This window comes from Schistocerca nitens, chromosome 5, assembly GCF_023898315.1.
Source record: "Schistocerca nitens isolate TAMUIC-IGC-003100 chromosome 5, iqSchNite1.1, whole genome shotgun sequence".
NCBI lineage: Eukaryota > Metazoa > Arthropoda > Insecta > Orthoptera > Acrididae > Schistocerca > Schistocerca nitens.
In genome coordinates this window covers 113,443,934-113,468,466 of record NC_064618.1, presented here as the reverse complement: position 1 = coordinate 113,468,466, position 24,533 = coordinate 113,443,934, and the positions used below count along the sequence as shown (strand labels likewise).

At 43.9% G+C, this 24,533-nt stretch overlaps 1 protein-coding gene across 1 annotated transcript in view; it reads left to right on the top strand.

The window, feature by feature from the left end:
- The window catches only part of LOC126260301 (carboxypeptidase B-like), a 157,877-nt gene that overhangs the window by 109,188 nt on the left and 24,156 nt on the right, over positions 1-24,533 (top strand). Inside the window, exons 6-7 of the mRNA XM_049957625.1 lie at positions 4,664-4,720; positions 7,546-7,630. Of these exons, the coding sequence (XP_049813582.1) occupies positions 4,664-4,720; positions 7,546-7,630 (142 nt within the window). The remainder of the gene's footprint in view (positions 1-4,663; positions 4,721-7,545; positions 7,631-24,533) is intronic.

The window sequence follows — 24,533 nt, the reverse complement described above, 5'->3', positions numbered from 1 at the left end:
TTTACTAAGGTTTGGACTTGAACCTGGACCTCCTGCTAGCTAGGCAGATGTGCTACTCCATCCAGCAGTGTGTGTTGTACTGGTCAGCAGATGTGCGTAGTAAGCAGGAGACCTGGGTTGAACACCGGGCCTTGACACAAATTTGCTTCATTGTTTCAGCTTCTATCCTTATCGAAAATAAAGTTAAGACACAATATGTCACCACAAAAATGTAATTATATCAGATCAATAGACCACCTACACCTAGGGTAAAGGCAAAATTTCCCCATTACGTAAAAACCTGGGGTGCTATTTCAGTATCGGACAGCCCCGCCAATACTGAAGATTTATTTCGTCTACTCACACGAGACAACTGGACAGGAAATGCGGGGAGGTACAGTCTGTCTGTAAGCTGAAAAGCCAATGGCGCTCGTAGTGGGGAAGTCGCCTTTCCCAGACAAACGGCGCATCCGCCGTACAGGATAACTAAGAATCAATTTGCCCCTCTAGCAGTTTAGAACAGTTTACAGAAATATACACAGATTCTGACCATATGCGCTTCTTGTGTTCATGTTGCATACCATGTAGTGTTGACGCATTTTGTGTAAAATAAATATACCTTGGGCATGTCCCCGCACTGCATTGTCAGTGATTCGTAAGAGTACTGTGGAGGGTCGGCATAACATTGAGATACCCTGTAGTTGTTTTTTGTGACGTAGTGGGTTACGGAGAGTTAGAAATCACCTGCTTGACTTTCAATTTGTAGAGCTATGGAGCAAGGAAGTGCGTGAACATAATTCAGCGGTATTAATTCCCACGCGCTTCTTACGCCACACATCCCCCCCCCCCCCTCACCCATTCGTTCTGTTAAAACCCTGCAACGCAGTTTATCTCTTAATAAGGCTCTACTGCACTTAGACATCGTACACACATTTAATATTTGTTTTAACCCATTCAATTTAAACACAAACATTAATTTTGTACCGTTCAAACAATATTTAGAATAATCTGCTATTTTTCCATCCTCTGCCATGTGGAAACTGTCAGTCCTAGAAAAAAAATTAACCGTCTCTTTTTCGTAGGAAATTTAATGTAGTTTGATTTTGTACTGGAAAACATTTTCGCTAATAGTCGCGGTTTTCTAGTTATTCGGGAAAACATAAAAAAAGGTGACGTTTAAACGCTACCCTCTCGCAACGCTCACAGCCTAGAGGTCAGGATTTTCAGTATCTTGTTCATGATGCCCCCCCCCCCCCCCGCCCCCACCCCGCCGCCGCCTCTACCACTGTACAAAATATGTGACAACGCGATCTTTTCCCCCTAACCGACCCGATCTGGTTTTGGTTGACTGGGCTATTAATGAAAGTTAAATTACGTGCATTAGGTGTTCTGACAAGTACGACAGGGCCAATTGATATGAAGAACAACAGCGCTAAAATACTGAAAAAGATACATATATGCATATATACATATATGAGAGCAATAAATTTCACCAACACACCGAGCTTCAACTAGAAAACTTGGAAAAGTAATGAATTTGTTCTTTTGAGTCTAATAAATATTTAAACACTAGATGTAATTCTTCGTTACAAATAAGTACCAAACTTTTCTCTTTCATACAGGTAGTAACATCCATATTCTAGGGAGTGGAATTCTGAGCTTTTCTTTTTAATGGTTCCGACTGATTTGAAGAAGATTGTCACATTATGTTCTGAACTGGCAATGTCATCTCAGAGAGACACCTCAAGCAACTTCCATAGTTATTTGTTCAGTATGCCGTAATAATACACCTACGATGGTCTGTTAATGACTGAAACGTCTTATTTCTGTGGCTGTGAGCAACCATATTTCAGCGATGTATCTCTTCCTTTACTTATTTTTACCCATACATTCGTCTCCCCGCCTTATTATGCAGAGAAACTCCTCATTCCTTATGCCATCTTTCTACTTAACTGTCACTAGTATTTTGTGACACCACATACTGAACACTTAAATTCTCTTCTTTTGAGGTTGTAACATAGGCCCTGATTCACTTCCGTGTTATGATGTACTACATATTCCCAGATGTTTCGTCCTCAAATTAAGTGCTATGTTTGATACAAATAGGCTTCTTTCGGCCAGGAGTGCCCTCTTCGCCTGTGCCTATTATCCTACTTGCTTCATCCATCACGCGTTATTTGCTTCCAAGGTAGCAGAATTCCTTCACTACTGCCGGCGGGATTGGCCGACAGTTTTAGGCGCTACAGTCTGGAGCCACGCGAACGCTACGGTCGCAGGTTTGAATCCTGCCTCGGGCATGGATGTGTGTGATGTCCTTAGGTTAGTTAGGTTTAAGTAGCTCTAAGCTCTAGGGGACTGATGACCTCAGCAGTTAAGTCCCATAGTGCTCAGAGCCATTTGAACCATTTTTTTCCCTTCACTACTACATGTTTTTCACTTTTGATATTGATTTTGCTGCTAATTTGATTACTACTAATCCTCACTACTTTCTTCTTTGCTTGATTTACTCCCAGTCGATATTCTGTGATCATTAGACTGTTTATTCCATCCGGTTTCACTGTGGACAGCAATAATGAACCCTATCATTCAATTCTTTCACAATGAGTTTTCATTACACTTCTGAATATTTCTTTTAATTCGTTCATTCCTTCTTTGATAAAAAGATTTAACAGTAGTGGAGAACGACTGGATTCTTGCCTTAAGTTCTTCCTAATCCTATCATTCTTAGTCTACCGCATCATTCTTTGTGTACTCTTAGTTCTGGTCCGTTTTAACACTACCCGTCTTTCCCTACATGTTTTATCTAAATTTTAGGTCATCAAACATGATGCACCTGTTTGTTATCAAATGCGTTTTCGAGTTCGACATATTCAATGAGATTAATTTGACTCCTCTTACGATTTGCCTCCATTGTCAAGGGAGCATCACAACGGCCTCTGTGGCACCTTTACCTTCCCTGAAGACAGATTGAACGTCATCTAAGATATGTGAGGTCTTTTTCTATTCTCCTGTGTATTATTTGTATCAGAAACTTGGAATCATGAGCATCAAACTTACTGTGCAATAATTATTTCTTCCTTCACCCCTTAATATCAGCTGAATTGTTTGGATGATTTTGTTCCGAAAGTCGGAGGGCGTAGTTTGAATGTCACAGACTCTGCACACTAACTGGAGTAATCGTTTAACTTACACTTTCAGGAATGATTTTACAATGTCAGAAAGTATATTATTAATTCTGTCTGCGTCTTTTTATCTCTAGTTTTCCAAAGCAATGTAAATTTATGGTTATAATACTCGATTACCATATTTTTCCAAATCGGACTCATTTCTTCTTGTATTACCCGGTCAGAAAATTCATCAACTTCGTAGAGGCCTTCAATGTACTTGTTCCCTCTATTGACCATCTGCTCTGAATTTAAAAGTGGAATTAATTTTGCTCTTAAGGTTTACGCCTTTTCGTTTAAATTTTCCGAAAGCTATTTGCGCTTTTCAATATGCTGATCCTGTACTTCCGTCGACGATGGTTCTATTGCAGATCATATGACCTCCCGTTGCTCAGACCTTTAACAAGACTTAATCCTATTCAGTTGTAGTGGGACTTATAGTTTAAAACAGGCTCCGAAACCCGGTGCAACTTGGCTTTGTTCACACACATTAAGCATTGAAAGATGCAAGAACAAAAAAAGAAATTGTATGACCCATTGATGATGACGCCTCAGGTTTATTGAGTTGTAATCGTACAGTTACCCGCTCACCCATCGAGTCTTGTACATCTGCATCTACAGAAAAAACGTAAAGTGCAGGGCAGAGGGTTCCTTTGGTATTAGTCGTGGGTTATCTTATGGCTAATTAATGGAGGGAAGCATAGACGTTTAATACTGTAGAGAGGAATTAAGTCTTTGTACTAAAGAGTACAACTACTATTCACTGACGAATCATTTGAGTCTTCATAGTCTCCTGGTGAACGATGTGTATCTACTTGAAGGATACTGATTATTTTCACGATGACAGTCTATTTTTGGAGTTATTTAAGTAGGTTATTGAAATATATTAGATATATTTCCTCGATGCCTTTATCAGCATTACCGTTTGATTCTTTCACAAATGGTAACATGTTCACGCCATTCTCACTGATCTTAAGGCATCCTCTGAATATCACGAGCTAATCAGACCTGAAATTGCCCCTATATGATGAACATGGTTGCATTATAGACCGTACAAATGTTTTTGATGCTATCTCTTTCGTGGTGAGGCAGCAGTTTTCTAAAATTTCTCGTTACACTACAAACAAAACGAAGCTTTAATTTTAATTTGCCTGTAACAGAGATTATGTCGCAGTTCTACTTCAGATCCACGCACATTGCGGCTCGCAGGTATTTCTAAGATCTGACGAAGTCAGATTTTGAGCCATTCATCATGCTGCCCAAAGCTGCTTCATGTTTCACGGAATGCACAGCTCTACATCTGACTTCATTAGGAGCTGGTTGTCCGCTTGTAACTTAGATTGATATTTCCTGTACACCTGCCTGAAAATTACTACCATTCTTTGGAAGCACTCCATCCTCTTCTTTCCTTTCCTTTCGACAGTAATCATTTCAAAGGTTCTGAGCTTATTTTAACTTTTTGCACAATATGCCAGTTTGTTGTTTGTGGAAAAATAAAGAATGTGTAATTTCTATTGCAGCTGATACTTTACCCGTGGGGATACACCACAGAGCCGCCTGAAGACTGGGAAACACTGGTAAGCTGCTTTCTGGCCTCTCTTAATATGAAGCGGGTGATTATAAGTACTCGTAAAGTGCAGCTACTCATGGAAGTCCAGTGTGGGCTATATTTATTGTATGGCAGCGAAACTTGACACGTATGTAAATGCGTTAATTTGGAATCGATTTACGCTGGGAAAAAAATGGTTCCAACGTTGGCCACTTGATGCACATCTGGCGCTGTACAGAATCTCGTCGACGTCTTTGGTGCTCTTATTGAACAAACTTTGTAAATGGGGATAATACACTACTGGCCATTAAAATTGCTACACCACGAAGATGACGTGCTACAGACACGAAATTTAACCGACAGGAAGAAGATGCTGTGATATGAAAATGATTAGCTTTCAGAGCATTCACACAAGGTTGGCGCCGGTGGCAACACCTACAACGTGCTACCATGAAGAAAGTTTCCAACCGATTTCTCATACACAAACAGCAGTTGACCGGCGTTGCCTGGTGAAACGTTGGGTCATGCCTCGTGCAAGGAGGAGAAATGCGTACCATGACGTTTCCGACTTTGATAAAGGTCAGATTGTAGCCTATCGCGATTGCGGTTTATCGTATCGCGACATTGCTGCTCGCGTTGGTCGATATCCAGTGACTGTTAGCAGAATATGGAATCGGTGGGTTCAGGAGGGTAATACGGAACGCCGTGCTGGATCCCAACGGCCTCGTATCACTAGCAGTCGAGATGACAGGCATCTTATCCGCATGGTTGTAACGGATCGTGCAGCCATGTCTCTATCCCTGAGTCCACAGATGGGGATGTTTGCAAGACAACAACCATCTGCACGAACAGTTCGACGACGTTTGCAGCAGCATGGACTATCAGCTCAGTGACCATGGCTGCGGTTACCCTTGACGCTGCATCACAGACAGGACCGCCTGCGATGGTGTACTCAACGACGAACCTGGGTGCACGAACGACAAAACGTCATTTTTTCGGATGAATCCACGTTCTGTTTACAACATCATGGTGGTCGCATCCGTGTTTGGTGACATCGCGGTGAACGTACATTGGAAGTGTGTATTCGTAATCGCCATACTGGCGTATCACCCGGCGTGATGGTATGGGGTGCCATTGGTTACACGTCTCGGTCATCTCTTGTTCGCACTGACGGAACTTTGAACAGTGGACGTTACATTTCAGATGTCTTACGACCCGTGGCTCTACCCTTCATTCGATCCCTGCGAAACCCTACATTTCAGCAGGATAATGCACGACCGCATGTTGCAGGTCCTGTACGGGCCTTTCTGGATACAGAAGGCCAGCACGTTCTCCAGATCTCTCACCAATTGAAAACGTCTGGTCAATGGTGGCCGAGCAACTGGCACGTCACAATACGCCAGTCACTACTCTTGATGAACTGTGGTATCGTGTTGAAGCTGCATGGGCAGCTGTACCTGTACACGCCATCCATGCTCATATTGATTCAATGCCTAGGCGTATCAAGGGCGTTATTACGGCCAGAGGTGGTTGTTCTGGGCACTGATTTCTCAATATCTATGCACCAAAGTTGCGTGAAAATGTAATCACATGTCAGTTCAAGTGTAATATATTTGTCCAATGAATACCCGTTTATCACCTGCATTTCTTCTTGGTGTACCTATTTTAATGGCCAGTAGTGTAATAAAATCAACATTATGCTTTTCTGACTCTCTAAAATTCCCTGTCCACACCCCGTTCGTAATCCATTTCTAATGGAATAATTACTATATGTTTCTTGCATTCACAGCGCCAGACTTGTACCTGGTGGCCAAGACTGGAACTAATGTTTTCTCTGCGTAAAACGGTTCCGAATTAACATATTAGCGTATTTATCAAGTTTTGCTCTCTTACGATAATTACGACCGACACTGGACCTCTGAGACCACCTGCACATTAATTGTACGCACATAGTATCATATGCAGCAGATACTCAGTAGCTTACATTTCCCTTTAGACAACGCCTTATGCTGTCGTCATTATCATCACCATTATCAGTGCTCTGCTCAAGGGCAGGTCTTCACATGTAATTCTCTATGCAGTCCTGTCATTTGTTACCCTCTTCGTTTTCTCATAATTGTTTCCTGTCGTAATACTATCCACCATCTGGTATCTTCTGCGTCCTCTTCTTCTCCTTCCGTTACCGTTCCTTCCATAGCATCCATCAGTAAACAATCTGTTATCAGCCATCGTCCTAGCCAAGTGAATTGCCTCTTCCAGATTAAAATAATTTGTTCTCATCCAGTTCCCAAGGCAACTGTGCTTCCCTTCCGGATTACATTCCAAATTTATCTCTCTTCTCCCACTCTTCCCAACAGTTTCTCACCTTGTCCGCCCATTTCATGCCTTCCAACCTCCTCCAAATCCTGCCGGCCGTTGGTGGCCGAGCGGTTCTAGGCTCTTCAGTCTGGAACCGCACGACGCTACGGTCGCAGGTTCGAATCCTGCTTCGGGCATGGATGTGTGTGATGTCCTTAGGTTAGTTAGGTTTAAGTAGTTCTAAGTTCTAGGGGACTGATGACCTGAGATGTTAAGTCCCATAGTGCTCAGAGCCATTTGAACCATTCCTCCAAATCCACGTCTCCAATGTTTCTATTCTTCTTGCTTCCTCTTTCCTCGGCGTCCACATCTCAGCTCCGTGTTATACCACGCTCCATATGAAGCACTTCGCCAGTATCTTCCTCAGAAACTGTCCATGCTTCCACATAGAACCTCCTCTTCTTGTTAAATGCATCCGTGACAACTGTTATACGTGTTTTAACATCGTTATTACATCTCATGTCGTCCTTATGCCAGAGTGATTTTAATCCGCAGGAGGCGCTGGGGAGACTCGCCAACGCCGCGCAGGTAGCAGCCGGAGCTCCCAATTACACTGTGGGGACTTTCGCGGGCGCCATGTGTACGTACCGCTGTATAATATGTGCTTTTGTGTCAGGACAAGCTCCCGCAACTATAAGTTTCTTTATGTGTACAGTGACGTAAATGTGTGCTTACTATTACGGTGTACAAGCTCACGAGAAAAATAAGTAGCCATCGCGCTAACACGTTAAGCCTGCCGTCAGTCTCGTGGGGCTGATAGTGTACTTTTCGATCGGACGAAGGCAGTCGTGGAGAGTCACACAGCACTTTTCGTGCGGGCGACGTCAGTGCGTGGGAAAGGCAGTGTCAACGTTCGAAAACAAACGTGTGAGAGAAGTCAAATGGAAATCGAACACCAGACACAACGGGACCATGCAACGGTTCCATACACGCAGGTATCAAAAAGGTTCAAATGTGTGTGAAATCTTATGGGAATTAACTGCTAAGCTTATACACTACTTAACCTAAATTATCCTAAGGACAAACACACACACCCATGCCCGAGGGAGGACTCGAACCTCCGCCGGGACCAGCCGCACAGTCCATGACTGCAGCGCCTCAGACCGCTCGGCTAATCCCGCGCGGCACATAGTAATCGCCACATGCATTAAAGGGGGGTAGGACGTCAAACAGACCGACTTGGAGCAGGAGAGACGCCGAAGGACATTTTAATTTCCACTGTCTATACTTTTGCAAATAAATTCATAAAATTGTGTCAGCATGACCAGAAAGGATTCGGGATTCACATTCATAGCAGTGGAAGATCAAAAACTTAACAAAATAAAATTTCTTACATTTGAAATTTCATCAGTTTTTCACTAACTATTGGCTGCGTTTGTTGCTATAGTTACACTTTTCTTCCATGAATTTTGCACAGCATACTAACCATACAGGTGTATGAAACCATAATCTTCCAAATCTGTTAAAAATTGTGGTAAAAATTGAGACGATTAATTATAAAATTTCAGTTTTTTTCCAAACATGGCGTTTAAAATATAACAGCACATTCATTTTTTCATAAATTAAATAAATTCTAGAGTTTCGTACAACTGTAGGTATGGTTTGTATGCTATGCAAAATTCATCGAAGAATCTCTCTTACCTATAAAGAATAGTGTACCTATGGCAACAAATGCAGCCAACAGTAAGTGAAAAAATGGTAAAATTTCACATGCAAAAATATATTATTTGTTATGTTTTATAACTTCCATTGCTATGAGTGTGAATCCTGAATCCTTTCTGGTCATGCTGACAAAGTTTTATGAATGTATTTGTTAAAGTATAGACAGTGTCCTGTGGTGCCTCTCCTGCTCCAAGTCAGCCCGTTGGACGTCCTACCCCCTTAAGACATTTGTCCCACTTCGAGACGAGATAGTCAGTTCATACTCTGCAAAACACGGTCGTCTGCTGACAGATCTACAACCGCACCCGCTCTTCCACTTCCTCGTCCGACTGAACCCAACGTCCACGAATGTCTTTTGTCTCGCCAAAGACTCGAAAATTACACGGTGAAAGGTCCAGGTCGTATCGAGGATGTTGCAGTGTTTACCGAACCAAACCTCTGAAGCGTAACCTTCGTACGATTTGCAGTGCAGGGACGGGCGCTATGGTGTGCAAGCCCCACGAATGCAAAATCACAACCAATGCGCGGCGCTACGAAGACACTATGCAGAAACCGTGACGTGTCGTAAAGTCAAAATGTCCAGGAATGCTGTCGGACGAAGTCGCCATGTTGTGCGATAAGGGCCGCTCCCACACTGCTAACCGGACGGAGGCTACACTTGGGCGGTTTGGGTCGGGAACACCTCCTTACGGCCTTGATCTTTCACTTTGTGATTTTCACATCTTTGGTGGCCTGAAGAAAGGCACACAAGGATGTCGGTTTCAGTCGGACGGGCAGGTGGAGGAGTGTGTGCGGTTGTCCACGTTTTGCAAAATAGGAATTGCTCGTTTCATCACACAGTGGGATAAATGTCTTAACACGTGTGGCGATTGTCTTTGTGTGGAATCACTCTAAAGACCCGTTGTGGCAGGAGTTAGGTTTTCATTTGACTGTCCCTTACAATTGTAATGAAGTTCATTAAAATATTTAGTACGGAGGTGGAGTTTAGACTTCCACATAATACAATAGGTAACTAACTGCCCGTTTAGATAACTTTCTAGCTGCTGTGCGCCCGAATGGTTTTATGTCTGTCTTTTAACATTCACAACAATATCCACTTGTTTTGTGGGCCTTCCTTCCTTTGTTTCCAGCTAGTGTTTCCTGCTACTTGTTTCGATACTGACTTGAGTTCCGTCTCCTGAATCTCGTGTCAGCGCATCTATCAACTGTGTCCGAAATATTGTGAGTTACATTTTCCATCCCCTCGCATCTTGGAATACATATAACACATTCGCGACATCCTAAAACAGATAGAATGCTGATTTTCGATACCATTTCACTGTCTCCCTCGATGGAGCGCAATATGTACTCATGTGATCAGTAAGATCAACAGAAAGAAAGGAATATTGGATTGCTGTCCCGTAGGCATCGAGGTGATTAGAGACGGATCACAAGCTCGGATTGTGTCAAAAGTATATGGAAGGAAATCGACCGTGCTCTTTCAAAGGAATCCTACCGCCTTTCGCCTGGAGCGATTTAGGAAAATCACCGAAAATCCAAAACTGAATGGACGGACGCGGGTTTGAACCGTCATCAGTAAGGTCAACAGCTTTTCCCATATTATATTCAACAACAATTTTTGGATATCCATTAATCCGTCTTCTGGATGTCACTTTTTCCATTACCTCGAATACCTGGTGGAAAGAACCAAAACGCCTCTTTTCTCTTTCATTTCAGGACCAGTTCCTTGGACTGTTCTCTTTCGCAATCTCTTCCAGCCATTTCAATTTGTTCACTACAATTTCTTTGGGAATTCCATTGCGATTTAGGCGAAGAGTACCACCCACATGCGTACTCTTTCTCATGAGTTTGACAGACAAATCTCTACTGGTATACCGCTTATCAATTTAAAGGGTGCCTGGTGGCGAGGTGAAACTAATCCAGTGATTTAAGCGAAAGAATCCGTTTGTCCCTGTTTTTAATGGGATTGACCCCTTTACATTATCTACAATATACTGAATAATCTCTCACAAAACTACAGATTAAATTCAGGATATTCTAATGATTTTTCACAATTAGTGATATGATAGCGAGGTTTAAGGTCAGAATGAGATTTATTAATTTAAGGAACAAATAAATCCAATAGTCAAATATTTCGACAATACATGGCAAGTAGAACAATTTTCCATGAATAATTAGTTGGCAAAGTTAAAGTGGGAGCCTATCAAATCGTTTTACCTTCCTATTCTCTACTGAGAGTGAGATGATTATCCAAACAGATTGCTAACTCGCTAACTTGGGGACCAGTGGTCGGGTAACAGAACTCAACTGAGAATCCCATATGTACATCACATCCACCATGGGCACAGTGCATGGAGGTACGGTGCTTGCATCGTCAGAAAATTTTTGAGAAGATTATGTATTCTAGAATAGCATCTCACCTTGGCAACAATAATATCCTCAACAAACCACAGTTTGGGTTTCAGAATGGTTTCTCTGCTGAGAATGCCATTTACGTGTTCACACACCAGATATTACAAGTATTAAATAACAAAATTGCATCGGCAGGTATTTTCTGTGACCCATCCAAGGCATTTGTTTGTGTGAATCATAGTGTACTCCGAGATAAATTGAAGTTTTATGGGACTGATGGTACAGCCAACCAATGGATCATGTCATACCTAACCAAAAGAATGCTGAAAGTTATAGTAATTAAATCAACAGAGTCGAGGGAAATAATTCTGACTGGGGAGAAATAACGTATGGGATTGCAAAAGGCTCTATCTTAGGTACGCTACCGTTTCTCGTATGTAAATGATCTACCGTCTAACTTACAACAACCAGAAGTAGTTCTCCTTGCAGATGACACCAGTATTGTAATCACTCGCAGTCTACATACAGAAACGGAAGAAATGGTGAACAACGTTCTCAAAAGTGTCATTGACTGGTTTTCTGCGAATGGTCTCACCCTGAATTTCACAAAGACTCATCATATTCAGCTCTGCACCTCTAGGGGTACTGCACCAGTGATAAGTGTAGCACATGGTGATGAAATAATACGAACAGTGGAAACTTAAAAATTCTTAGGTGTCCATATTGATGAGAATTTAAACTGGAAAAAAACACATTTTGGAACGCACAAAACAAATGGGTTTAGACACATTTGCACCTAAAATCATAGCAAATTTTGGGGAGAGAGATGTCACTAAATTGACATGTTTTGCTAATTTTGATTCAGTAATGTCATATTGAATAATGTTCTGGGGTAACTCATATTTACGAAAGGTCTCCATTGCCCAAAAACGTGCTGTAAGAATAATATGTGGTGCTCACCCTCGATCATCTTGTAGAGTGAGTAACTCACAACCTCAGTGAGGGTGGACACAACGCTACAAACAAATGAGCTTGATCAGTGGCCTCCTTATAAGCATATTCTCACGAAATAGCGGCACAACGCCACACAGGCGTGGCCACACACGTGAGAAAATCTCTCGAAAATGGGCGCAAAGCAGCTGAGGCGTGCCCATACCCTCTCGAATGAGAAAGCTGCACCCAGAGGTCATGAATGACTCAGAATCGCCCAAGATTCGACACACACTAAAACAACTCTGAAATCGTCACACTTGGAAAAGATGGCCACGCTGCCACATAGCGGTGAGCCATTTTTTGTGAGTGGTAAGGATTCCACGGATGCCTCTACATACCCCGTTACTGACTACTTCAAAGCCATGAAGAACAACACTCTGGGTTGGCCGCTATAGTCGGTCGTCCAAACAGAAAAAAAAGTAATTCTTCAGGCTTTCCCGGCGAGGCGCTGTCATGTTGATTAATCGGGTTTCTGCCAGCTATTCGCGTCTTTCCTGCATATTAATTCGAATGCGTTACTTCCGGACAGCACCTGAAGAAGACTGCGAGCCACGCAGCTGAAATATCGTGCAGGAAAGACGCGAATAACCGGCAGAAACCAGATTAACCAACAAAAAATATGGCTAATGTAAAAATGTAGTGAAATTCAAAGGAGGGCAGCTCGTTTTGTATTACCGCGAAATAGGGGAATAGCGACACAGACATGATACGTGAAGTGGAACGGCAATCATTAAACCATAGGCAGTGGGATCTTGTCATTAAATTTCAATGACCAGTTTTCTCCTCCGATTGCGAAAACATTCTGTTGGCGCCCACCTACATAGGGAGAAATGATCATCACGATAAAATAAGAGGAATCAGGGATCGCACAGAATAATTTTAAGTGTTTGTTATCCCCGCGCGCCTTTCGACAGTGGAACGGTAGAGACAGCTTGAAGGTGGTTCATTGAAGCCTCTGCCAGGCACTTCATTGTGAGTAGCAGAGTAATCACGTAGATGTAGATGTAGACATCACTATTATGTAGACCTACTTGCAAATCTAATTAATCTAATCCTAATACGTCTGGGCTCGAGAAAAAGAAGTTGTTATTCTGTGACATCTTATATGCGATATCTGGTGGGAAACAACTGACTTCCAGGTCTTCGCAGACTCGAGACACGGATATGGATTGAGCTTACAACCGTTCCGTGCGCCTCTTCTTTACTAGTGACACACTACTATTGCCTGGAGAAATGATAAAAACATCGTCCCTTGTCCCATCCGTCGGACATACTGCAGTCTCGCCTCCTGTCCGGGTTCTGTCTGCTATAATCTCGTCCTCCAGCATGGAATGGGACTGTGTTTGTGCTCGCTGTCGGTTCCGCATCTTTGCCGTGAATCCGCTTGCGACGATCCTCCCAATCCTGACAATTCTGTGCGCAGCTCGGGTCACATTTGGTCGCAACTCTCCGTCGACCAGTCGCAAGGTCCTAGCAACTGAACTCTAAGCTACCGCTTGTGGTTTTGTTTCTTCCTGCAAAGCGTTTTGTCAGCCTGCCGCGCTTGTTTGTGGCTACTGTTGGCCTCTTGCCGTCTTTCGCTTCTATCCCGGCTGTGCTAGCCTCCTTCTTTGCCTCCAGTGCACTCCGTATTGCCTCGACGTTAAGCTTTCCCTCCACCAGTTCTCTTATCTTGCTTAGACACTCCGTCATTTGTCCTTCCGACTTCCTGAATGCTTTTGGCGCCCTGTATGCTAGTCTTTTCGCCTCTTGTTCCCTCTTCACGTGTTCTACTTGTTCTCGTTCCTTTCCAACTCTATTTTCCTGTTCTCTCTTCCGTTACTCCTCTTCTCTCCTCACGGCCTGCTCCCGTTTGCTTTCTAATACTTTCATTTCCTGTTCTTGTTTCCTTTCCGATTCTTTCATTTGCTTCAATATTTGAAGCAGTACATTCAGCGTCTACTCTCACTTCGTCAGTGCTTTCACCTAGTCGAATCTCTCACCAGTTTCAAACATGCCGCATCTGATTGGTTATCCTGTCCCTATAATCTTATTGACGTCCACCCAATTTCTTCTTGTTCCAGCCTCGACGTCTTTTACCTTTCTTCTTTTGTTATTGTCCCCGCTGTCGACACCCCTGCAGTCAGTAAACTATCTGTGTACCATATGACTCATCGTGGGTTCCAGTTGCGTTGTTACATACGACACTGGCTGCATCCATATGTCGTAAACATGTTCCGTCTTTTGTCTTGAGGGATTTTACATTCGCCATTTTTGAGATGCTATGCACACTGATACTGTCTTCCCCATTCCTGATGTAACTGTCATGTACAGCTTGCATCGCGTCTTCCTGGAAACGGTTTTGCACAATTCCTGGTCTGTCATTCTCGAGTTGGAGTTCCTGCTCTTTTTTTGATGTCTCTCGCTACATCTGTCTCGACTGACTCCGTGTCCATAACTGGGCTAATCCTCTTTACAAACGGTGATCACAAGTTAGTTCCCATATGAAATATTCCGACGTTAAAATGCGTAATTCTGCGCGCTAATGTATATGTCACCGTTTGACGCACTCTGTCACATGTCCATCCATATGGATTCATCCTCCCGATTATAATGGCGATAGACGAGCCCCCATGTTTACTCAGAAGAAAAATGTTGTCCCTTAGATGGAAAGTATGACTTCGAAGACTGGTTTTATTTCCACAGCAGGAAAGAGGAAGACGAAGGGGAAAAGAAAAGAAAACAAAAACTCTGATGTTCCTATCTACCCCACGCAGTTCAGTGAAAATTTACTTTGGTACTTTCTTCTCTTAGAAATCCACGTACAGCCGGTGCAGTTCCGTGCCGCGTGACCAAGGCTATTGCCGGTGTCTCAGACCGCATTCACTCCTTGATTGATACGGGCTCGGTGTCGCATTAGATTACATTGTGAGCATCGAATAACATGCAGACCTGCGTCAGATTCATACGAATTTCTTCTAGACTGAATTTATTCAACCTCCGTCCTTCTTGCCTCTAGAGTGACTTTAGGTTAACTCGAGGTGGTTCCTTTAAGCGCAAACCACTTGCTAGATAATCCCTTGCTCACTAAGTTTTATCGAGATTATTAACCGGTCAAAATACGGAAATTCAGTTAAGGGTGCATACATACATATATCATCCATCCAAAATCGACAATGCTGTTATGGACGACGGCAATCAGCAGAATATAGTATGAGGTGCAGCACCCACAAGTCACGCGGCCTATAAATAAAATCAGCTAAATCAGAATGAATGAAACGTTTAAGTTAATATACTAGTGCTTTCACAGCATTCTATCATGGAATTATCAATGGTAGGGTCGCCATATTATGTAACGGGTGCCTGGTGGTAATGTAAAGCTAGTCCCGTGACTTGAGTAACACCTACATCTCAATGTTGTCAAGATACACGCCACCGCCAGATACTCTCACTCTGCCCATTATGCGCAGGGGTATCGGGATGAAAAAGAATCTATTTCGCCCCTTTTTTAATGGCAGTCTATGGGCGGATCCCTTTAAGTAATTTTAAATATGTTGAAGCAAAAATGTGAGTGACTGCAGTATAATAAAATGAGGTTTTATAATTACTGAAATGATAGCGAGATTTATGATCAAAATCAGATTTATTAATTTAAAGAACAAATAAATATAATCTTGAAATATTACGACAGTACATGGCCATTCAAAGCCATTCAAATACATAACAAGTAGAACAATTTTCCATGAATAATTAGTTGGCAAAATTTAAGTGGGAACCTATCAAATCATTGTAGTTTTCTTTCCTCTACTTTTCACTGATGTATTCAAATATCTCTTCCGTAACAAAGACTATAGAATAATCTTAGACTTTTACCCCACAAACACTCTTGAAATGCACGTTGTTCGGTTGATTGTCTCGAGGATAGAACTACTTACTTTGATTACCTATTGAGCCATCAGACTCTGGCTTGTGTTGGTTGGGTGATTAGCTGTAGCTATGGTGGACGATAGTGTCGCTTCCCCTCTTAAGAGTCTAAATTAATACAGATTACCGAAAGAAGGAAGAAATGCCTTCAGAGATTTACAACTATCATTGTCTCCTCAAAAATCACTCATCTGCCGGTCTTCTGTCCCTGGCGTCGGACTTCGTTTCTGGCTGCAGGTGTTTTGTCGCCTAGTAAAGAAGTGACAGCAGGAAAGCTACAGACCACTGAAAGTCAGTATAGTGAGGCAATGCATCTATTCACAAATGGACGCATAAATGAGGGATAGCCCTGTCACAAGTTTCCTAACGTGTCACTCACAATAAAGCAGCCGTTAGGCGGCCAATGGACTTGCTGTAGAACGAGTCAAAAGAACAAAAGTCAACACAGACTAATGTGTTCAGCATTACAGTCACTAGAGAGAGCGCAAAACCACTTAATATAAATCGGCGGCCAATGGACTTGCTGTAGAACAAGTCAAAGAACAGAAGTCCACACAAACACTAATGTCTTCAGCATTACAGTTACTAGAGAGAGCGCAAAACGAGTTCTTATGAATCCCTATAACAAAGAAGCCAGCCATGGGTCAAGAATACGGTCACAGTCTCAGGGGTCGGGCGATGAAGCTTCACACGCTACACGCCAATTTGCAGCACCGGTGTCTCGCGGCGCATGTACGAGTATGACGATAGCGCAATCTCACCCATCGTAGTTGCAGCGTGCTTCGTAATTCTAGACATCTTCAGCAGCTCGCGGATGGCTAACACAAGTTTGCTCCTAGGGTAATGGAAAACAATACTTCCCACAGAATGGCGGTAACTGCTGCACGATGAACCCTGCGATGTCGACACCTCTAATAACTGCGACGGAATGAGGTGCAGAGCTGCTCTCCGGGCAGCTTAAGGAATCCGTCGACAACCTGCAATGCACCTCCGAGGTATACGAAAAGATCGCTGTACCCAACGTAAGAAAGGTTGCAGGAACAACCGTTCCTGCTGTTCTGGTCGACTGGAGCGGCAGAGTTCACGGCTTCAAGTTGGGTGGCCCGAACTGGCGCGGGTTCCCAGTACACGGGAGACTTTGCATGTCTCCGCCACTGTGTGGTTTCAACGACGATTCGAAATAACGGCTAGAAAATGAAGCTAGATTTCGGTATCTCGAACGTTTTCTGTATTAAATAAACGCGGAATGCCGAAATTATCCAGCCCTCTCTAGTAGATGATCCTCTTTGTAGACAAGTCCTCGGTCTCTGTTTCGTATCAGTTTACTAGGAATTTTATTGACGGTTCGATTCTGTGATCAGAACTAAAGGATTAATATAATTACTCTCTTCTATTGGGGTGAGGATTCCTCTACGCAGATACTGAAGCCTCGCCACGTGCGTTAATTACGATACAAAGCCACTGCGTTCCATGATTAATTCTCACTTTCGGATGATGGTAATGTTATTACACTATCAAATAACGCTGTCATTGAATCACTCCTGCTACTATCGACAACAAAGTTTTTTGAAAATAATCGCTGTGGAACCAGTCGCTGCTAACACAATTGTGACTCTCTGTAACTAGTCATCCCTTGAAGGACGTCTTCTCTCCATACCATGCCGTTTATACTCCAGCTCAACAACAACAACCAATGGTGCCCTTACGTTTTGTTTACTTGCCCAGCTCGGCGGCTTCTATCGAGCGAATTGTTGCCATGGTAACGCCCATGTGTTAAGTGGCAATTACCAGGCAAAGTCGGCCGGGTTTCTGGCCGGCCGGTGCACCACAACGCGCCGGCTAACACTGAGGTGGCTTAAGTAATGTGATACTTGCTAATACCATGTTGGACCTTCTTTTGTCCGGCGTAGTTCAACAACTCGACGTGGCGTAACTCAAGTCGTTGGAAGTCCCCTGCACAAATATTGAGTCATGCTGCCTCCGTAGTCGTTAAACACAGCAAAAATGTTGTCAATGCAGGATTTTGTGCAAGAACTGGCCTCTAGATTATGTCCCATAAATTTTAGGTGGGGTTCATGTCGGGCGAGCTGGGTGGCCAAATTATTCGCTCGAATTGTCCAGAATATTCTTCAAGCCAATCGTGAACAATTGTGGTCCGGTGACATGGCGCATTGTCATCCATAAAAATTCCATCGTTGTTTGGAAACACAATTTTCTTTAATGGCTGCAAATGGTCTCCAAGTAGAACATAACCAATTCCAGTCGACGATACGTTGAGTTGGACCCACAAGTCCCAGGCCATTTCATGTAATCCCAGCCCACACCATTTTGCAGCCACCACCAGTTTGAACAGTGTTTTCTCGACAACTTGGGTCCATGGCTCCGGGGGCTGTTCATCACACTCGAACCCTACCATCAACTCTTACAAACTGAAATCGGGACTCCTCTGACCTGGTCACGGATTTCCAGCCATCTATGGTTCAGCCGATATGGTCACGAGCCGCTGCAGACGATGTCGTGTTATTAGCAATGGCACTCGCGTCGGTCCTCTGCTGCCATAGCCAATTAACGCCAAATTCCGCGTCACTGTCGTAATGGATACGCTTGTCACACGTCCCAAATTGATTTCTGTTATTTCGTGCAGTGTTCTTTGTCTGTTGTCACTGAGAATTCTACTCAATCGTCGCTGCTGTCGGTCGTTAAGTGAAGACCGTCGGCCACTGTATTGTCTGTGGTGAGAGGTAATGCCTGGAATCTGGTATTACTGGCACACTCGGGACTCTGTGGATCTCGAAATATTGAATTTCCTAACGATTTCCGAAATGCAATGTCCCATGCGTCTAGCTTTTAACATTCCGCGTTCGCAGTGTGTTACTTCCTATCGTGCGGCCATAATCACGTCGGAAACCTTTTCTCATGAATCACCTGAGTAAAAATGGCAGCTCCAGCAGTGCACCGCCCGTTTAATACCTTGTGTACGCAATACTGCCTCACGTCTGTATGTATGCATATCGCTGTCCCACGAGTTTTCTCACCGCAGTGTAAACACCAACAGAAGAAGTGAAACACCGTTAATGTCCATGTTCAGTGACGCAAGGATATGTGTGCATACTGTGGGTTTATACGGCCAGCGATTAACGGTCATTGGCGATAAGATGACACTCTATGATCCTTGTGTGTGCGCCCCTGCTTTGACTCTGCAGCAATAACTCTGCTGAGATTAGATGTGAACAGGTCTTCACTGCCGACAAGTACATTTTCCTGTATAACGACTTCAGTCATTTGAACATTGTTACAACATGGGTCTGTGGGAGGCTGGACGGACAGGTTGCTGCACGTGTTCCGCGTAATGTATCTGTGCTTCCTGCAACGGTGGCCTGTGGAACATCCCCACTCTCGTAGACCAGATTATGGACGTCCACGTAGTACAGAAAAACATTAAAATCAACACATTGTGAGAGCAGCAGTGATTGACCTAATATAATTCGGGGAAGAATTCTCACCACAAGGTTGCACCTGATGTCACCATTGACCACTGGCAACCGTTTTCTTGCAGCGGGACTGAGATCATGTATGCGTTTGACCAGGCTACCGTGACACTGACATCGCGACTCTGCCAAGCGTGGCTACCCTGGCGTCGTGAAAGAATCGACTGGAGGGCGAAATGGCGCTCTGTCGTGTTCAGTGGGGAGAATAGGTTCTGTTCGCATGTGAGCTGTCGACGTACACGAGCACAGCGTGGACCTGGCGAGCGGCCAGTTCAGAGTGCATTCACCCACGGCACACAGTGTGTGAGTCCATCGGGTAATACTCGCGATCACATTTGGTGTTTCTGAAGGTAAAGCAACCAGTGTCCGCTACGCTGCACAGTTTCTGCTACTACTTCGATAGGTGGGTTACGGGTTTTTTCCGCAGGACAGTGCACTTGCACACTGCATTTCATAATTTCATGGCTTGTAGAAAATAAACTAAAGCTAAATCACAGTAAGACTCAGTTTTTACAGTTTCTAACACACAATTCAACAAACCCCGAAGTTTTAATTTCACAGAATGGGTATATGAATTCTGAAACTGAATCGTTCAAATTTCTAGGTATTCAGATGGACAGTAAACTGTCGTGGAAAGCCCACGTTCAGGATCTTTTTCAAAGACTTAATGCTGCCACTTTTACTACTCGAACGGTATCTAAAGTAAGAGATCTTTCGACACGAAAATTAGTCTACTTTGCATATTTCCATTCGCTTACGTCGTATGGTATTATATTTTGGGGTAACTCCTCCCATTTTAAAAGGATAGTTTTGTAAAATGAAATTTTCACTTTACAGTGGAGTGTGCGCTGATATGAAACTTCCTGGAGGATTAAAACTGTTTGCCGGATCGAGACTCGAAGTCGGGACCTTCGCCTTTCGCGGGAAAGTGCTCTAGCGCTTGCCCGCGAAAGGCGGAAGTACCGAGTTCGAGTCTCGGTCCGGCACACAGTTTTAATCTGCCAGGAAGTTTAAGGATAGTTTTGGCTCAGAATAAGTTCGGGCAATAAGTGGTGTAAGTTCGTGAACCTCTTGTCAACTCCTGTTCCCTAGACTGGGAATTTCGACATTGGCCTCTCAATGCATGTATCTTTATTGTCGTTTTTTGTTAACAGTATTAGCTTATTATCAAGAATAATCAGCTTTTACTCAGTTAAAACTCGGCAGAAATCCAACCTGCATATACTTCCTCAACTCTTAGGCAGAAAGGTATGCAGTACACTGGTTCAAATGGCTCTGAGCACTATGGGACTCAACTGCTGTGGTCATCAGTCCCCTAGAACTTAGAGCTACTTAAACCTAACTAACCTAAGGACATCACACACACCCATGCCCGAGGCAGGATTCGAACCTGCGACCGTAGCAGCAGCGCGGCTCCGGACTGGAGCGCCTAGAACCGCACGACCACCGCGGCCGGCTATGCAGTACACTGCTGCATCCACTTTCAGTAAGCTACCGTAAGAATTCAAAAATCTTAGCAGTAATCCACGCGCTTTCAAATCGAAACTGAAAAGTTTGCTAGTGGGTCACCCCTTCTATGCTGTTGAGAAGTTCCTTGAAAAATTAAGCAGTCGACCACGGTTGCCGAGCGTTTCTAGGCGCTTCAGTCTGGAACCTCGCGACAGCTGCGGTCGCAGGTTCGAATCCTGCCTCGGGACTGGATGTGTGTGATGTCCTTAGGTTAGTTAGGTTTAAGTAGTTCTAAGTTCTAGGGGGCTGATGACCTGAGATGTCCCATACTGCTCAGAGCCATTTGAACTATTTTTTTAATATTAAGCTGATTCTTACGTTATTTTGTTGACTGCGTCTATTGAAATTTATGACTTGACTTTTTTGGGTTGTTAAATATTTTTTTATCTGTTATTACTTTTATGTTGTAATTACATATACTGAAACTTTCTAAGATCTTGGAGGTATGCTCCTCAATTTGGTCCTACGGAGCTTGACGTATAAATAAACAGAAAAATACGGCCAATGAGATGCAATGTGGTCTTGGTGCTGTAAGACTGTCGTCGCCAGTGAGATCACCAGCTTTCGCTTATTGAACAGGTGTGGGACATGGTGAAAAATTGGTTCAAATGGCTCTGAGCACTATGGGACTTAACATTTGTGGTGATCAGTCCCCTAGAACTTAGAACTACTTAAACCTAACTAACCTAAGGACATCACACACATCCATGCGCGAAGCAGGATTCGAACGTGCGACCGTAGCGGCCGTGCGGTTCCAGACTGGAACGCCTAGAACCGCTCGGCCACCCCGGACGGCTAATCTTTCTGCAGAGCCTCAAAGAACCATTGCCGAATTGCAGCAAATGGTGAAAGATCCTTGACACGTTCTATCGCAGAATGCCACTAGGCACCCTTACATAGGTGCCAGAGTTGCCGCCAGAGGAGAGTGCACAGTGTATTGATGCGAAGCTTTTGGCGCTCTTTACCGTGACATGCGTCCTTCATTGATTTTGAATTTGTTATGATATACTCCTACAGTGATGAGCTACTAGTCACATCACTTGTCGATAAAATGGCTTTGAGGGTGCTGCACTTTTCCGGTAGTGTAAGTGGCGCGGAGGCCAAAGCGCAGTTATTCTAGCAATAATACAAGCCGAAAATGGTGGAATCCACTGACATAATGTCATGTCCCAGCGCCTGTAAGCGAGCCCCTAGCAAACGGCGAAGCTCGTTGGTTGTGTGATGTCAGTTATACGACCACACCGCCGCCTGAGAGATCGATCCACCGGTTGCGATTCTCTCGATAAACGGAACAGAAGAACGGCTGTGTCAGCCAGAGAGAACACAGCCAGTGGCAGTACTTATGCTCGCCGCGAGGCGCCGCTAGGCCACTTCATGTGCAGCGGGAGAGTGGTGCAGTTGTGCCAGTCTACAGTTTTTAGCCGCGCTCATTGGTAAGTAAGCGCCGATGTTAGTGATTGTCTGCAGCTCAGTCGTTGCTGCCATCAGGTCTTTGTAGCTCCGTTCCAAGTTAGTCTTCAAATTCACCGGATTCGACATTCAAGATTTGTGACTTGTAAATTATGTCATTCTACAGACGCTTAGTGTAGTCGAGTCTTCTATAATTGTCAACCAACTGATTATGGACTACAGCAAAGTTAAGTAATAAGTACTTTCTTACTTTGTACTCCTGCTAATTAATTGTTTTCCTGTTGTAGCTACCAAGTAGTCTTGTCATAGTACAACGTTTCTACCTCCTTGGCTACCTCATATTTGCCACCTCATCTTGATGGACTTGATTATGGTGGAAGATCGAGAGCCATCAGGTTGTTGGCGTGTAACTGTCGTGGTCGTCTGCGTGACGTTGCAGGCAACAACGTATTGAACTCGCCACACAACCGGCAAGACAGACGGTGATCTGTGGCAGATACGACTGCAGACAACAATTGCGGTGCACGCACAAGTGCTTCGGAGCGAACCGTTCAGCGGACATTGTTGAACGTGAGGCTCCACACAACAGACAACCCCTTACGTATTCCCAGGCTGACCCTGCGACATCGTCAGTTACGATTGTAGCGAGCGTGAGATAATCGAATTTACACCGTGAATAAACAGAAACGTGGCAAATGAATCCCATTTCTTGGTTCAGCAGGTCGACGGTCGTGTGTCGATATGCTGTCACCCAGGCAAACCACTGCCTCAGACTCGCACACCACAACAGACGCATGCTGGTAGGGGCAGAATTATTCTATGGGATCATTCGCCTGGGCTTGCAGAGGAACTATAGTAGTAAATGAAGGAACCATGGCAGCAGGGAACTACGTGAACCACATCATTCCCTTCATGCTTCATGCCTTGACCGACAGTGATTACATTTTCGAAGAGGATAACCATCTGTGCTACAATGCCTGAATCGTATAACAGTGAGGAGCATAGTAGTGAACTCACGCTCGTTTCTTGGTCACCAAATTCGCCCAGTCTGAAACCAGAGAGACACACTACGCATCGGCTGCACGCTGATAAATTACTGGCTCATAATTTACTGAAATGTCGTCATTTATGAGTAAACATCTGGTGTAACATCCCTCCAGAAACCAATCAATGACATGTTGCATCCAGACCACGCAGAATCGCTGAGGTATTGCCTTCCAAAGGCCGGCCAATACGATATTAACCCGTTGTTTGACAATGTTGCCCTCAGGCAGCATCAAAATCGCCAACTGTCTTCTGCAGCGAGTTAAAATTTCTGCTTTGGATTGGCAGTTGCGTTTGCAAGCAACGCTTAAACTCTCATGTTCAGCGATATTCTGTTGTCTCTGGTGAAATGTTTCTAAATCATGTGCAACTTAAGTAGACACCGTGCAAGGGTATGTGAGCGTTAGTTACCGGTGTAGCAGTTTCTTCCTATTTTGTAGCAGTGTTTCTTCCCATTAGCCGGCCGCTGTGACCGAGCGGTTCTAGACACTTCAGTCCGGAACCGCGCTGCTGCTACTGTCACAGGTTCGAATCCTGCCTCGGGCATGGATGTGTGTGATGTCTTCAGGTTAGATAGGTTTAAGTAGTTCTAAGTCTAGGGGACTGATGACCTCAGATGTTAAGTCCCATAGTGCTTAGAGCCATTTGAACCATTTCTTTTCGTTATGCACCACAGATCGCTTCTAAACAGAAAGAGGAAGTCTTGTAGGCGAGTTATTTTGCGAATGTCCTATCGCTTTCTTATACGAGACATTGCAAATGGACGTAACCTTTCTGGGAAGGGGAAGCAAGTCTGGCTTCGAGTATTGGATGGACAACAAGGCAAGAATGCAAAGTAGACAGTACATTCTGCGCCAATGAATGGTGTATGATACGACAGTTTTGGTTACGGGACAGAGTAAAGGCTAAAAGGCTAGTTATGGCTTTGCCCTCGAAGGTATTCGACTGTGAATTGCGGCAAATATGGAATCGTTCTGTGCTTTGTACCAAAAGAGAATTCCTTTATGATATTCACATGAAGTGCTGCGACATGCACCCATTCTTCGTCCACAGCAGCAATATTTTAGTTTTTATATTGTAGCACTCACGTGCCTTTTGAGACGATGATACCATTTTCAAAAC